At 41.9% G+C, this 16148-nt stretch overlaps 1 protein-coding gene across 1 annotated transcript in view; it reads right to left on the bottom strand.

Annotated features, from left to right (window-relative positions):
- SCIN (scinderin) overlaps positions 1–16148 on the bottom strand; it is a 50451-nt gene that overhangs the window by 6805 nt on the left and 27498 nt on the right. Inside the window, exons 5-10 of the mRNA XM_054385185.1 lie at positions 9106–9198; positions 5693–5825; positions 3978–4066; positions 3565–3780; positions 2116–2237; positions 1841–1931 (exon numbers count right to left, since the gene is read on the bottom strand). Coding sequence (XP_054241160.1) covers positions 1841–1931; positions 2116–2237; positions 3565–3780; positions 3978–4066; positions 5693–5825; positions 9106–9198 — 744 coding nt within the window. The remainder of the gene's footprint in view (positions 1–1840; positions 1932–2115; positions 2238–3564; positions 3781–3977; positions 4067–5692; positions 5826–9105; positions 9199–16148) is intronic.

The following is a 16148-nucleotide window of genomic DNA, read 5'->3' as shown; positions in this document are numbered from 1 at the left end:
GAGGGCCATGAAAATGATCAGAGGGCTGGAACACCTCTGCTGTGAAGACAGGATGAGGGAGCTGGGGCTATTCAGCCTGGAGAAAAGAAGGCTCTGGGTAGACCTGATAGTGACCTTCCAGTACCTGAAGGGGGCCTACAAGAAGGATTGAGAGAGACTGTTTACAAAGGCCTGTAGTGATAGGACAAGGGACAATGGTTTCAAATTAGGGAAGAGCAGATTTAGATTGGATGTTAGGAACAAGTTCTTTACAATGAGGGTGGTTGAGCACTGGAACAGGTTGCCCAGAAAGGTGGCTGAGGCTCCATCCCTGGAGATATTCAAGGTGAGGCTCGACCTCTGGGTGACCTGATCTAGTTGAGGATGCCATTGCAGGGGGTTTGGACTAGATGACCTTTAGAGGTCCTTTCCAACCCGGGTGTTTCTATGATTCTATGGTTCTGCAAAAAAAACTGGGGAAGCGCTTTTCAAGCATCATCTGTACTGTGGTGCCATCTGGTGACCAAAAATAGAACTTTTAGACCTTTCAAATCCTGGTAATGCAGACGTTCAGCACAGGTCATGTGCTCTAGGTAGCCATGTACAAATACTTAAATGCCTTTATACAAGTGTGTGTCTATATATCCATATATATATGGATATATATTCCTAAATTCACTGCAGGCTACAAATACTTAAAAGTATCATGTCCACTGCAGTGAGATGGAGCTCCTCCAGCTTTAATAAAAAGGATTTGGAAGCACATTATTACTGCAGCTGTTAGTGGTAATATTATGATTATTTAGAGCTAGTATTTGCCTTAGGTATGAGGCAAGACCATACTGTGATGAATTCTGCCCAAATGTAGAACATGTATTTCAAAGAATGATTACCTAGAAGTGTTCTAATCTTTCCTTAATATAATTTCAATCATAAATCATAACTGATTAGTAGTTAAAAAGTATAGCCTGCCATCTGAATTAGCTGTACCTTGGTGGGTGGGGGAAGCCCTTTACTTTGGTAATTAAGAACCTTTGGTAATTAAGTTACCTCCTGCTGACTAGAAAATCTCTGCCTGTCCCAAGTCATCTTCCAGCTCTTTCATTTCTGTGAAGGGAAGACCTCACCTCTCCACCCACCCCCTGCTCCTCACTAGTGATGAAAGGAGAGCACACACCCTAGCCATGCTAGGGACTTGTTGATCTCCTCACACCTTTTAGCTACCAGTGTCCTGCACCAGGCTGTGCACACACCTGTGCAAGGCAGGATGTGTATCCTGCTTTCATGGAGCTGCAAGCACTGTGGGATGGGAAAACCCAAGCTACATTCCTCACTAAGACCATTCCTCACAAGCCAGACCCTGTGGCACAGTTCTGTCAGGCTTGCCTGTTCTAGCTGTCATGTAGCTCTCATGTGTCCCAGCTTTGGCTCTCTAAAAGTCAGTTGTCTTGTCTGGGCTCAACATCACAGCTTCCTGCTTAATCAAAAGGAGACAGGGCAGCTATCACCCTGCCAGACACCTCCTCCAGAGGGAGTTGCTCTGGGAGGATCTTAGCATTCAGTCTCCACTGACCATGTACAGAGTCCATAAGGCTAGAAGGACCAAATCCTACTTTTTAGACAGTGAAAGACGATGGAAAGAAAAGGCAGGTTTAGGCTGTGTTACATCTGTGTTCTTTAGATCATCTGCAGTCAGAAAGGATGACTCCAATGGGAAATCCCTGGTGACTTTGAAAGGAGCCCATGGTATTTGCCTCCACAGGAACACGAGCAGTTGTTATTCCAAGGCTCCTCCTTGCAGTTCTCCCTGGAATGTGCAGGTACTGCATGCTCTGCTGAATGGGATCCAAAAGACACTAACCTGCACAGCCTGACCGTTCAATACCCGATCCAGCTGCACAGTCAGAAATGCAGAGGCAGTGAGTTCATCTTTTGTAGCGTGAGCTCCTTGCCTGAGGAAAGCAAGGAGAAAGAGAATAGCTAAGTCCAGTTTCAGAACAATCCAGAGCTTAGACTGAATGACAAATGCACCCTAAACAACCCCACATTTACAGTTGGTTCTTCTCAAAAGGACATAAAGTTAGCAGAAAATAGTATCCACACACTGGAGGTCTGTGCAAAGCTGACCTAACATACCATGTGTAGATGATTTGCCCCTTGGGGTAAGTGTAGAGGATAATGTAGCAGTCTCCACCATAGAACTGTCCATATGTCTCAGGTCCCACAGGAACTCTGCCGCTGCTTTCCACACGCCAGATCTAGGGAAATATAGAAATCACTGGAGAATGATGAACTTCATCTCGAGACTCGTCAAGAAGCAATATATTGTGTCTCCCATTGAGAGGTCTTTGCTTCTGCTCCCAAATGTAATGGAATAAACCCAGGAAGGATTCTTCATGAAGCAGACAGATAACTCAGCACCCACTGACTGACTGAACAATGACCACCAACAGGCCCTCTCTGTACATTTTTCTTTGTCTTGATGCCCTCATCCTACATGATCACCTCATAATGCCTTGATGAACTCATTTTCTAACACCTTAAGATGACAATATGACATGAATGGCACAACTTTGTCATTCATCATAGAACTATCATTTCCTTTGAGAGGGGCACACTGTAGTCAGGAAGCAGGCAGCCAGATTTCCTCCAGGTTGATTCACTAGAGCTCTGTTCAGTTAACTGCTGCTCTCCAATACCATGGTCATAAAACTATAAAGCACAAACAGCTCCAAGCTGTTTTGGCTCAAGCCTACAGACCATTCCAAGCATGAAATTAGAAACCTAGAGAACATATCAATGAGACTGCAGGTATTCATCCCTTCTTTTTCTTCCAGAATCCCAACATACAAACCTATATTCAACAGGCTATGTTGGTGTAATTCCAAAGATACCCTGTGGTGTCTGAAGATATTCCTGCAGAGTGATATGGATAGATCTAGAAAGACTGCACAGTCATATTGTTCTCCCACATCTAGGCTACCTGAGGGACTAGAGACACTAGGGTGAATGGAGACATTCATGATCAGACTCTACATGGTCCTGGGCAGCCTGATCTAGTTCGAGGTGTCCCTGCTCACTGCAGGAGCGTTGGACAAGATTACTTTTGAGGATCTCTTCCAACCCAATGCAATCTGTGAAAGAAGGTTTGTCTAAAAAGAAGACTGCATACATACATAGAGACATGAAATGATTTTTTGGCTCCAAGGATAAGTTTTTCCATTGCAGATTTCATGCTGTTGTGAGCTAGAAATGTTTGTTTAGGTTAAGGATGACATTTAAAGTATATCTTTAAAAGGCATTGTGAAGGAGGGCAAATATTTCTGTTGTTTGATTTCTACTGATAACTGATACAACATCTTTCAGAAGCACCAAAAAAACCCATGACTTAGCATACAGCTGACAAAGAGAGTCACTTTCTACTTTGAAGTACCTTTTCTGATGGTAGAATTAACAGTGACACTGATGTAGTGGCACTCTACACAACAGTTTAAATGCTAAAACACAGAGTAGCAGCTTATCCCATGACAAGTAACACAATGCATTAGGTGGGTGGGATAAAATTTAATACAACACAAAAATTACCTCTACTTTCCCTGAACCATCATCTACCATGTTATGCTGGGCAGCCATTCGTGGAGACTCATGTAACTTGGTAGCATCGAATTCAATCTGCTCAATTTTAGCCACTCTCTCAGTGACATACACTTTGCCAAAGCCATCACTTTGATCTTTATCCTTCCAGTCTTTGAAAAACTGTTTGAAAATTGGTGTTTCACCTCCTTCAGGAAGGACTTGAATCTGAAATGAAGCAAGTAACATCAAGTGGAAGGAAAGCAAAACTGACAGAGTTACTGAAATAGAAACTTTTGTGAATTATCTGTTAGTGAAATATTTCTCTTGTCTTCTAAGCACTTAAAAATATTTTTGATGATTTAAAACCAGAGTCTTTTACAGAGCTCATGCTCTTCTGGTATCATCTCATAGCTAGATCACACCTGTGTGTTGGCAGGGTAATTCATCTGCTGTATGAATTGCTCGGCGTTCTTCATGGCAGCCTTTCTCTCTTGTGGGTTAGCATCTTTGCCTGGTTAAAACAGAAGGATAACAATGCATGGGAAAGAGCAATGAGCTCACAGATCCTGCAAAAACAACATGCCCTTGAGCCAGGTTCTCTTCGACATTGCTCTTGCCTCAGACTTGAACAAATGCTGGATATAAAGGGAGTGAGAAGATTCACGCAAAACTGAACGGCCAAGGCAGTCCCTCAGCAGCTCTGAAACCCGTTAAAATAAAGACAAAAACAGAGGGGGCAGAGGGGCATGTGCTTAGCATGTGCATTTCTATTCAAAAATACTGTCCATAATGTCTGTTTTCTTCAAAGTACAAGAACATCCTTCCCCTTTTCTCTGAATCTTCCCTTGCTGGACTGCCATGTGTTAAATAAAGCTGCTGTCCAGAACAGCCTTTACTTCTTCAGGAAGCATCACCACGCCAGTAAAGGGAATTTACTGCCACTCTTCCCCATCCATTCCTCCTTGTTGAGCCTTAGACATCTCTGGAAGTCTCTGGGGGATGATGCTGTGTATCAGGTCTGTGTCCCCGCTGGCTGTCAGTAACTATACTCCTAGTCTAATAAGATGCTTCAATAAGCTATTCATTGTATTCCATTTTGAATGAGACTGTTAGCAAGATAATTCACACTGCTCAGCTTAGTGGCCTGAAGATTTCCAGCAGAGTTGATAACTGCAGCCTGCCAGCGCAAGGGTGAGGCTCTCAGACTAATGAAGTTCTTCCACACATTATTGTTACCAACAGCAGCAAAGTGAGGGCACACAGAGGAGCACACAGGGCCACAGGCAGAGGGCCTAAAGTGTATTTTATTTGTTTTATACCTGATCCTATGGGCTACCTGAGCACAGTGCTCCCAAAATGCTCCTTTGAAAGGACGTTTCCCTATCTGCAAATGAGGCTTCCAAACAAAATGCTCACAATGCTTCCTGGACTGACCTCAGCAATTTGACAACAGCATTGATTAATTAATTGCTATTGCACGTGGTAAAAAGAAATGCAAATGCCACATAGTCATTCATACACTGCCTCAGATCAAAAAGGGGCGATACTCAGCACTGAATGCCATGGCAGCACCACAAAAATCCAGCTACAAAGTAGCCAGACCTAATTCCCAGTAGTAATATTCTCCTGGGAAATGTTCGAAGTAATTGCAGAGACATGATGATACCACAGAAAAACACTCACAAGAAAAAAAAGAAGCATCAAAGTATTTGCAAATTTATGCTTTTTGTTGATGCCTGGGACACTCACCTTTCAATTTCACACCCATATGGAGCAATGTATTGAAAATACAGTATCTACCCATCATCAGTGTCCAAATTCTGTCCCAGAAGTCAGGAATTTGATGGCAACATACAAAAGTTGTAGGATTCTTTATGTTTGCTCTATAATTGCAATTAGATACACATTTAAGCATCTAAGCTTACAGATACCTCAAAACAGCCAGGATCCAAGGACAGGAGTTAGTCTTGAGGCCTTTACTCATATGAGCAATCCTTCTCTGTTGACTGCACCAAGAATTGTGTGCAGGGTTCCGTGTCGAGCCAGGATTAAATTCTTGCTACTGTCCCAAGTGTGTTGTGATGAATCTTTAACTATGTCTGTAGCTTCTACATTTGCAGCAGAAGTGACCTCTTACCTTTCCAAACAAAGATCTTCCTTGCAGCACCATTGTCCAAAATGAAGCACTCCTCAGACAAAAGCATGGCCATGGAGAAGGGATTTTCCTCTGCTACCATGGACACCTTCATGGATCCACTGGCATCTGACACCTAAGAAAGCAATCATTTTAAACTTAGATTGACTCTGGCTTTTATAAGCAAATTAATGTCTTCTCCCAAAATGACTATAAAAACCAGTTGCCATTGCTGTATAAATGGCTATATGAGATGTGTGTGCTGCTGGAGAAGAAGGTAGGCTCGTGATTTTTCATTTTGTTTCATTCCATGTTACATCCAGCAGAGGGAGATGCAGTGTTAATTTTGTGAGCTTGCAGGAACCCTGCCTCACAGCTTCTTAAAATAAATCCATTTCTCTGGCTTTCAATTCAACTGCTCATTTGGTGAGCACCTCACAATCAAAAATCTGTATTTTCTTCAGGCCATCCTTTGTGTGCAGCTGAACTGCTGCAATCCTTAGGTTTCATCTTCTGCTACCAGACAACCATCGCTGAAGCCATCCACCCAGTGAGTGTAGACCTTTCCTCTTCTGTGAGCAAACCAGTGCTTTTGGAGGGGCAAGGACACCACAACTAGTGGGATACAATAAGGAAGACCTTGGAGAAATTCTGCCAACTCAGCTGAAGAAAAGCAGAGAAACCACAACAAATGGACTGAGTCTAGAGGAGGGCCACAAAAACGATCCAAGGGCTGGAGCACTTCTGCTAGGAGGACGGTCTGAGAGAGCTGGAGTTGTTCAGTCTAGAGAAGACTCTTGGAGACCTTAGAGCTGCTTTCCAATACCTGAAGGGATCCTACAGGAAGGCTGGAAAGGGACCTTTCATAAGCATGTTTAGATACAGAACAAGGGGGGGATGTTTTTAAGCTGAGGGAGAGTAGGTTTAGACTGAATCTTAGGAAGAAGTTCTTCAGTACAAGGGTGGTGAGACTCTGGAACAGTCTAGTCAGGGAGGTTGTGGATGCCTTCTCCCTGGGGGTGTTCAAAGCCAGTTTGGATGAGGCCTTGAGCAGCTGAATCTAGTTGAGAGGTGTCCCTGCCCATTGCAGGGAGGTTGGAGTAGATGATCTCTAAGGTCCCTTCCAGTCTAAGCCACTGGAGGATTTGCATGCTGAACAGAGCATTTAACACTGTAATAAAATAGTTCTACACTGGTATTAACAAGTGAAATATCTATATTTATAACCTACAAAATTTTAACTGAAAAGTGTCATACAAGACCTGTTGCAGAATCTGCTTTGTAACCTGTACCACCACTGTAATTCCATGTAGATCTTTACAACCATTTCCTTCTGCATGTCTGAAAAGACCAATTATTACTACTGAAAAGAAGTTATTACTATTGTGGCTTCTAATTTTCTAGCAGTCTTTATTTTCTTTCATAACTAGATACTAGTTTTAAATACACCTTTATATCTTGTATATTATGGAAGCACAAGATGGAAATTACCACTGCATACAATAAATAAAAATCAATTATTGCACCTACTGTGAGGGTTCAGATTACAGCTGTCCCCCAGCACTTACTATTATGTTGCAGCACATTTACATTCAGCTATCAGAGCTTTGTTAGTACAATCTGTGCACTTAGAGGCATTTATTAGATATCCACATAATTCTCTGAGTGTTCTTAGGATTCCAAAATTCACTGCAAGCCCTTGTCTCTAGTACTGTCTTACAGCAATAGCCTCAATCCGGAACAGTGTGGCCAGCAGGAGCAGCGAAGCCCCTGTACTCAGCACTGGTGAGGCCACACCTCAAATACTGTGTTCAGTGTTGGATCTCTCACTATAAGAAGGACATTGAGGTGCTGGAGAATGTCCAGAGAAGGGCAGCAAAGCTGGTGAAGGGCCTGGAGAGAAGATCTTGTGAGGAGCAGCTAGGGTAGCTGGTTTGTTTGCTCTGGAGAGAAGACTAAAGGGAGACCTCATCACTCTCTACAACTACCTAAAAGGAGGTGGGAGTGAAGTGGGATTGGTCTCTTCTCCCTGCTATGAGAGGGAATAGCCTAAAATTGTGGTCAGGAGAGGTTTAGATTGGATGTTAGGAAAATTTCTTTATTAAAATAGTGGTCAGGCATTGGAATAGGTTCCCTGGGGTAGGGTCGAGTTGCCATCCCCAGAGGTGTTCAAAAATGTGTAGACATTTCAAGACAGTGTTTAATGGTCATGGTGGTGTTAGGTTAATGGTTGGACTCAATGATCTTAGAGGTCTTTTCCAACCCTAATGGTTCTATGATTCTATGCAGGGGCTGCAAAGGCAGTGACTCATCTTCTCTCACACTTCACTGCAGCTTTGAAGCTACTGTAGGTGGCACCCAAAAGGGTACACTCATGAGGATCCAGTAGCACTTAGTGATGTCAGAGTGTTGCCACTTGTTGACCAGACCCTTCTTGTTAAGTGACTATGGTGAAGGGAAGACAGTACATGGTATTTACTTCATGAGAGGCAACCTCATTGCCAGAGCACAGAACACTTAAAAGAAAGGTCCAGATCTCAGTGCTCAGGAGAGCTTGTAAAAAAAAAATACTCTTCTTGCACTCTTCAGGCAAAAATAATATTTTTTAAAAAATTGTTGTTATTATTATTGGGAGGGGGGAGGATAAAGTCTTTTACAGATTTCACTAAAAACATCACCCTTTTCCAAATACTGTCTTACTTCTTTTCTCAACTAGGACAGTAAGAAAGAAAGGGGAGCTGGGGTGGTATGGGGGTGGGAAGATGAAAAATACAGGCTTGGAAATTGTGAGCTTTTTTTCCTGGAAAATAAACAGTTGGCATAGCTGTGTAAGATAATGTGAGGGATAAATTCCATGCCTAGTCTAGGAAAGAGCATCACATGAGGAAAAATAACAACTTCACTGAATGTGATCATAAAACTCCTACCAATTTAAACAGAGAACATTTTAATTCCATTTTGTTTACAGGTAATTATTCTGGCTGTGTCCTAGTCAGTGTTAAGCCACTGCAGGTGGAGAAGAAGGAAAAGGGCATTGTAAAAGAAAGGAGTTTTGCATTCGAATTTCTTGGATTTATATATAAAATATAAGATAACTGTGCATGTCTCAAACTCTGCTAACAAAATTATGTATGAATACTAAAATTCTGTTATAATCAACAGGATACAAAGTATTTCCTGTCCAACAGTTTGATTTAAGATCATTTAATTCTTCTTTGACCTGCACTGAGTAGTTCACAGGCCACGTTTAATTTGTTTCCTTGCTAAACAGGGCTGTAATCAATACTTTTTCCTCATCTTACCTGAGCTGTCTTGATTGACATCCTTTGAGAAACTTGTCCATTGGCTGCAGTTCTTCAGCTGAAGCTAGAACTTTACCTATGAGGGCACTACTTGTATGAATACTGTTGACTTACCATATATAGTTTAGCACTTCTCCTGTTTGTAACATCGGCCAGTTCATCATCATTGTCATCACACTCGGGAAGCTCTGGCTTGCTCCCTAAAACCTGTACAACAAGAGAATAAGAAATTCAGTGCAAAGGAAGAGTAGTCTCTGTAGTTGTCCCAGTAATCAACTAATTGGCATTATCTTTGCATATAATCCAATCTAAATCCAAACTCATGGGTGACTTACTCACAAGCTGATGGGTTACTTTAAAGAACTGTGTGAAATCTCCAGTAGCTTTAGATCTACATGCTCCCTTTCCTGCAAGCCTCATCTCTAAACTAGGACAGGAAATTATACAGAGAGAACAAACAAACAAACAAAGCTTCTAAAGGATACATAGGCATACAGAGTGTAGAGAGGATTACACAGTCCTGCTCTGTGTATGTGTTTATGTATCTGTCTTCCCCTTTTCCTCCCAGAAAACTTCTAAACTGTTGGAAAACAAGTCTTACCATTTTTGGAATTATGTTATTTTTATAAAGTTTGACAATAATAAACATTAAAGCAGGCGAAGTTAGATCAATGAGCTGAAATTACCTTTAAAAATGCAAACCATCAGATTAGGAGTGCAAATAATCTTTAAAATGACAGATTCTTATCCCATTTTAAGAAGGAAAAACTAGTTAAAGTCTTGAAAAAAAAAAACTATGGAGTGAGAAAAGCATTTTCCTGCTCCATGTCAGTTTTACCACCATGGCAGTTTTACAGCAGAGTGGTTTTACACCATAGGTAACCTTATAACAACTGTCACTACAAGGAATTTACAGAAGTTCATCAAGAATATGTTGTGGCCAGGTAGTCATTATTAAACCCTCATTACTCATTGTTAATGAATGATCTTTCCCAATTGATTCCTGTATGACCAGATCTAACTGTTACACAGAGAATTTTATGGGGCAAAATTGGTACATCTGAATAACTCAATATTAACATCAAGTACAAGGACAGTGCCATCCTCTCATTTGTATAATTCTCCCAGTACAGACACTCTGGCTGCTCCACTGGGTTGTCATGTCTTATGACACAGTGTACCCTAGGCTGGCTTTCCTGAGCAGCTCTGAAGCTCACAAGCCTGCCAAGAATTCAGACCCACAGATCTACCCTGCGCATCTGAAAATAGCAATACCCTCTCAGGGACACAGAACAGGAGAGTCACATTTTACCCTGCATGTCCAACCATATTGACAGCTCCAAACCATATCACTCACAAATACACAGGTGCACACACATGTTTTGTGACCACACCATCATTATCATCATTATTAACAACTACTGTAACAGAAATAATCTAAAGAATAATTAGGAACCCTGAAAGCATAACCAAGCCCTAGCTTCCTCATTCTTTGGGCTTAGCATCTTTCTTTGCAGCTGTTGATTGCCAAACCACAGAGACTCTTCCGTATCACTTCATCATGGACAGATTAAGCTGTCAAACCACCCTTCCTTCTCTCTCTGTTGCTCTGCCACAGAGTGATGCTCATCCTCTCCCCACCACTGCTTGCTGTGTGGCGGAAAACAGTGCTGAGAAAAAGCATGAGCAACTCTGGCCTCAGCAATGGTGCACAAGGGTGTAGTGCTGCTATTCTGCAATGACCACCAGTGTGCACACTCTGACCTCACAGGGTACATGAGGTTGTTCAACCACTCAAGGCTTAATCTGCTTCACAGCTCCTTCAGAATAAGACTTGCCCACAGCTGGCTATGGCAGAGCCTACCTTGCTTTACAAGGCCATAGTCTAATGCCAGCTTTCTTCCCAAAGAGAGCATCAGAGTGCAGGGTTGCTGTCTTACCAAAGGGATTCATCAACTCCACACCTTTAGATCCTATCTATAGAAGGTATAACAGGAAGTCAATATGCATTGTTTTTAGAAGTTTTGGGGGTTTGAGTTCTGTTAAACCTTTATGTTGATGCTCGTTGTTTACTGCAAGAATATCACAGTGGAAACAGAGCTCGTTCAAAAAGACTGCCCAAGTTCACTCTTGCCTTGTTGTAAATGCAGTGCAGCTGCCTGCAAAACCATAATCCCCTTTCATATTCTCATGTGCATGAGCTCTTCTCTCTAAATAGCTGCACCCCCTAGAGAAGTGCGAAATACAGAGCCAAAGTTTTCACTAACAAGAAATTCCACCCTGTTGCCGTTGAAAAAGAGCAGAAGAAATCACAGACAAAAGGTTTCTAATTGGTAGGAATGTGACAAGGTAAACAATTTAAAATAAATCCATCAAAAGAAGAAAAGTGGCAAATAACAGCAGAAGACAGCTCTGCATCATGAAACAGTTAATACTGACTTAATAGGAGTAAGAAGTTCAGTCAGGCTGAAAATCCAGCTAGAAAAACAATACTTGAAGACCATATCACGTGAAAGTTAATTAAGACAGAAAACCAGTTTAGTACAGTACAGCCTGTGTACACTAGCACTGTATTTGTGTTTCTCCTTACTATACACAGTTTGGGTTAGGTTTCTGGGTATGAAACTGAACTGTTTGTTGTGGCTGTGATCCCAAATTCCTCTCTTTATATGCTAAGAGCAATAGAAAGAAAAAAACCAAGATATTTACATAGCTTAAAGATGTCTTGTGGACCTGACAATTCATTACTTAATATATTTGCAAAACAATCAGGATTAGTAGCTCATCATTTACTTTCTTACATGCTCTGACGTAAGCAAATATACCCTGCTCCTGGAAACTTAAGGTACATATCTTGTCTGGGACAGAGAATAAATCCTCTGTGAAGGAAAATAGGTCTGAATTACAGGCACAGCATGAACTCACTAGAAGATAAAGGCTTATATTTTTATTAACTTTCAAAACAGAGAAGAACGTTACAAGGAATGTCTCCCTGAAATAAGTATTGCCTTAAATATCTACTCTAGTAACCTGTAAAAGGAAAAAAAATCAAGTAGAGAGAGGAAAGGATGGTTAAAAAAATGTGTAGACATGCCACTTCAGGACACAGTTTAATGGCCATGATGGTCTTAGGTCAACCCTTGGACTCAGAGATCTTAGAAGTCGTTTTCAACTGAAACCATTGTGCTGGGTTGGAAGGGACCTCCAAAGGTCATCTAGTCCAACCCCCTCTGCAGTACACAGGGGCATCCTCAACTAGATCAGGTTGCCCAGAGCCCAGTCAAGCCTCACTTTGAATATCTCTAGGGATGGGCCCCAACTACCTCCCTGGGCAACCCGTTCCAGTATTCCACTACCACAGACCCTATGATGCAGGCTAGCAGTCAGCACACTGACCCTGGGCACCAGCACAGACATGCACCTTCAGGCTCACCCAGCAAAGGTGACTTTAGGGCTTCACCACTTAAGTAACTGGGCATAGTTCCATTTTGAATAATTTTGACTTACTAGCTCTTCTGCATGATCACAGACACTGCAGAAGATACTCTGGTCCAGACAAAAACATCTTTTAACATTGGTCAGATTATGAACAGCCAAATATACTTATTTCTCTCCTTACTGCAATTTGGAGCTCTTTCCAGCAATTTAAGCAAACTTTCATAGTCCAAAAAAATTACATTCCCATCAGGGAAAAAAAAAAATCCATTCACTAAACTGCTCCTAGGTAGCCAGCAGGATTTCTGCTGAAATTGCCTCTCACTCCATCATCTTTGAGGCTCTGCACTGGACTCTTTCAAGCAGCTCCCTGAAGCCCTTCTTGAACTGAGGGGTCCAGAACTAGACACAATATTCCAGATGCAGCCTCACCAGGGCATCTAACCACACCCCTTCTAATACACCCCAGGATGCCACTGGCCTTCTTGGCCACAAGGGCACATTGCTGGCTCATGGATGCTTTATGCTAATGTTATTTTGGGGCATTGGCCAGGCAATCTATCAAAAGGAACTTCTGGTGGTAAGGTCTAAATGGGATCTGTCTGCTTTTGACTTACTGCCTTCATGGCTTTTGGCCATGGTTATAGCCTACATTTTTAGCCAGTTTCTGTTGTCTCAGGAATTTCAAATGCAAATGGTAATTTTATTCATAGCTCTATGCTTAACTTCCTAAAAATAGGGCATTAGGCTTTGGCAGCTTTTCATGCAAGACTTGCAACTTTGCATATCTGTCTGGGCTAATTTGAATACAAAGCCTTTACCAGTATGATAAGGATACTCTAACATTAATTTTCCACTCTGTGGACAGGCCACAGATAACATGTTCACAAAGAAAGTGGTTAGATAAGTTTTGGGAGTACAAATCCAGTGTTTTTTCAGTAGTTTGCCCCCAAGGTAAAACAAGCTCTCTTTGGTCCTGTAGGGAGTGCACAGCTGGCCGTCTAAAGTAGCTATTTACACTGAGACCAGATGTGCATGAAATGAGTTGAGAGAATCCCCAGCCTGTGTTACCTTCAACTGTCTGGCTTTTGAGATGCCTCCAAGATGAGCACTGACCCCACAGGAAAGAAATGGAGAGGGTGAATGGCAGTGACTAAGCAAATAACACTTTTTGTAACCATTACTGCTGCCAAACATTGGGAGTTGGGCTGTTCAGTGACCCGACTACCCACAGCATAATTAAAAATCATAGAATGGTCTGGGTTGGAAGGGACCTCCAAAGGTCATCAAGACCACCCCCCTCTGCAGTAAGCAGAGGCATCCTCAACTAGATCAGGCTGCCCAGAGCCTGACCCTGAATATCTCCAGGGATGAGGCCATAACTACCTCCCTGCACAACCTGTTCCAGTATTCCACTACTCTCATGGTAAAGGTGCTTGAGATGCCTGTTGTTTTTTTTTTTCTGGGACAAAGAGACACACACTGAAAGCATTGTAGCTTTGCAGATCTTGGTTTTAAAGTCTCATGGATTAAACAAATATATAAATAAAATCAGTAAGTGCTCTATGACAGCACATCCTTAAGCTTTGGAAAAGAACAGAAATAAATCAGTAACTAATGTCAACAGGCAGCCTCAGACATTGCTAAAATCCACAAAATGCTCAGTTTTTTGTACCCTAAGTGCCCCTACTTTTGAAGCAGGGCATTTGCAGTGCCACCACTCAGGCTGACCCCATGGCTGTGAGAGGCTGGCCCATATTAATTTGGAGTAAAAAGAGGAGCATGGCAAACAGTCTGTGAAGCCTGAAGGAGAGGGGAGCAGCTGCAGGTGACCGGCAGACAATGGCCCTGCTAGAAAACTGATGCTCCCAGGGGATGTGCTTGAAAGAGAAACAGCTAGTTACAATATACAGCAGTGTCAGAGTGTGCAGAAGAAGCTGTAGCAAGGTGTTTCTGCTCAGTCCTTTAGATGACAAGGTGAAAACAGCTACTCAAAGCAGCAAAGTACTTTCCTAGTCAATCACTGTCTGCATTCACAAGCTGAGCATTTTCAGTCCTGTACAGCCCAAAAAAACAGAGAATCCTCTCTGGTATGATAGTCAAACTCTTGCATGCAAGACAGAGCACAGGTTTAGATCCTAATGTTTAAGAAAGTAAACCAGAGAGTATTTTGATAGATCTTTCTCTAGTGCTTTCTCAGGAAGCTTGAACTAAGTTAAATGTTTATTAGGACAGAAAAAGAGAAAGAGCAAGAATGTTTTTTTCACCTGGTTGTACAGGAGGTACATCCTGCTTAGCTCTCAGAAATTTTTTTCCTCCTGCTAGTTTTGGTGCCCTCCACTAACTGATTTTTGGGTTTAAGTCCCTATAGCTCTTCAACATTTGTTTAAAGGAGGAAATACGTTCCAAGGGCAGATTTAGATCTCTTAAAAATTAGAACTTGCACCACTGATTACTCTGATATTTAAATTCCTCTTATGCAATTTAATCTACATCTTATTTTCCCAGGCGAAACCAGGTAGTATCAAAGTCATAGGCAGTTATGTAAGAAAAAGACTTGGCTCTAAGGACCTGCTTTGCAGTAAATATATTTATTATATTTACATATTTCTTCAGTGTTACATCCTCACTGGTGGTGGTAGAAATACTGATCCTGTGACACACAGGACACTTTCTTCTATACAGCTGCTGCTCTCCCTTGCTCAGATGTGAGGACTTTTACTCCAGTGTTACACGGTCTGGACAGAGAACAGCAATCTGTGTACATGCAGGCTCCTCTGAAGAAAAACCTACAAAATTTTCCACCCTGAGCCCTTCCTGCACTGCAGAATTTTCAATACAGAAAATTCAAAGGCAACCTTGAGCAGAGATCCTTTGAGAGCTGCCCTGCCCAGGGGCTGAGGTAAGGCACACCTGCAGAAAAAACAAACAAAAGTCCTTTCATGGTGCATTTGTCTTGGAGAGATGCAGGATTCCAGGGACAGCATATCTCTGAGCTTTCTATGCAGCAAGGAAACTCTGCCCCTCCAGTTCTTTCAGAGAGCTTGTGAAATCTACTTCTCTGGAGACTTTCAAAACCCATCTGGATACCTTTTTATGAGGCCTGCCCTAGGTGATCCTGCTTTGGCAGGGAGGTTGGACTCAATGCTCTCTAGAGGTCCTTTCCAACCCCTAACATTCTGTTATTCTTCTCCATGAAATTCCCTTGTTGCTACAATGTACATGGAAATAACTGCAAACTACTCCACGTGGAGATAACTGCTAACAACTCTTTGTCTTCTTAATTATGCTCACTTAATAACTGAAAATTATAGTGGTTTTTCATGAATAGATTTCTTGATAGTCTAACACAGAAAGGAAAAAAGCCGTTACAAACTCCATTAATAGCCTAACATGTAATTATAAGATTATAATTGACTAACGTGGTAACCCCACAAGTGCTACAGCTGCTGAAGAAGAAAACATAACAAAGATGAGTGGCTTTTTCACCCACAAGAATGCAAACGAGCCACATTATCATTTAATTGCAAGCACTCCCAGAAATTCATTATGATTTCAGAAGTTCACTAAAATACCTAGCATAGAAGCATCTTTCCTAGCACAAGAAATTACATTTTCAAATATTTTTTACAGCTGTTCGTAAATGATTTAGTTCGTGCCATGCCCGAACATTTTCTGAAGTGAAATTTCTAAGGCAGAAACTGAAATTCGTACTTAGAGAC

Source organism: Indicator indicator, chromosome 11 (genome assembly GCF_027791375.1).
Source record: "Indicator indicator isolate 239-I01 chromosome 11, UM_Iind_1.1, whole genome shotgun sequence".
NCBI lineage: Eukaryota > Metazoa > Chordata > Aves > Piciformes > Indicatoridae > Indicator > Indicator indicator.
This window is presented reverse-complemented; position numbering and strand designations above follow the sequence as displayed.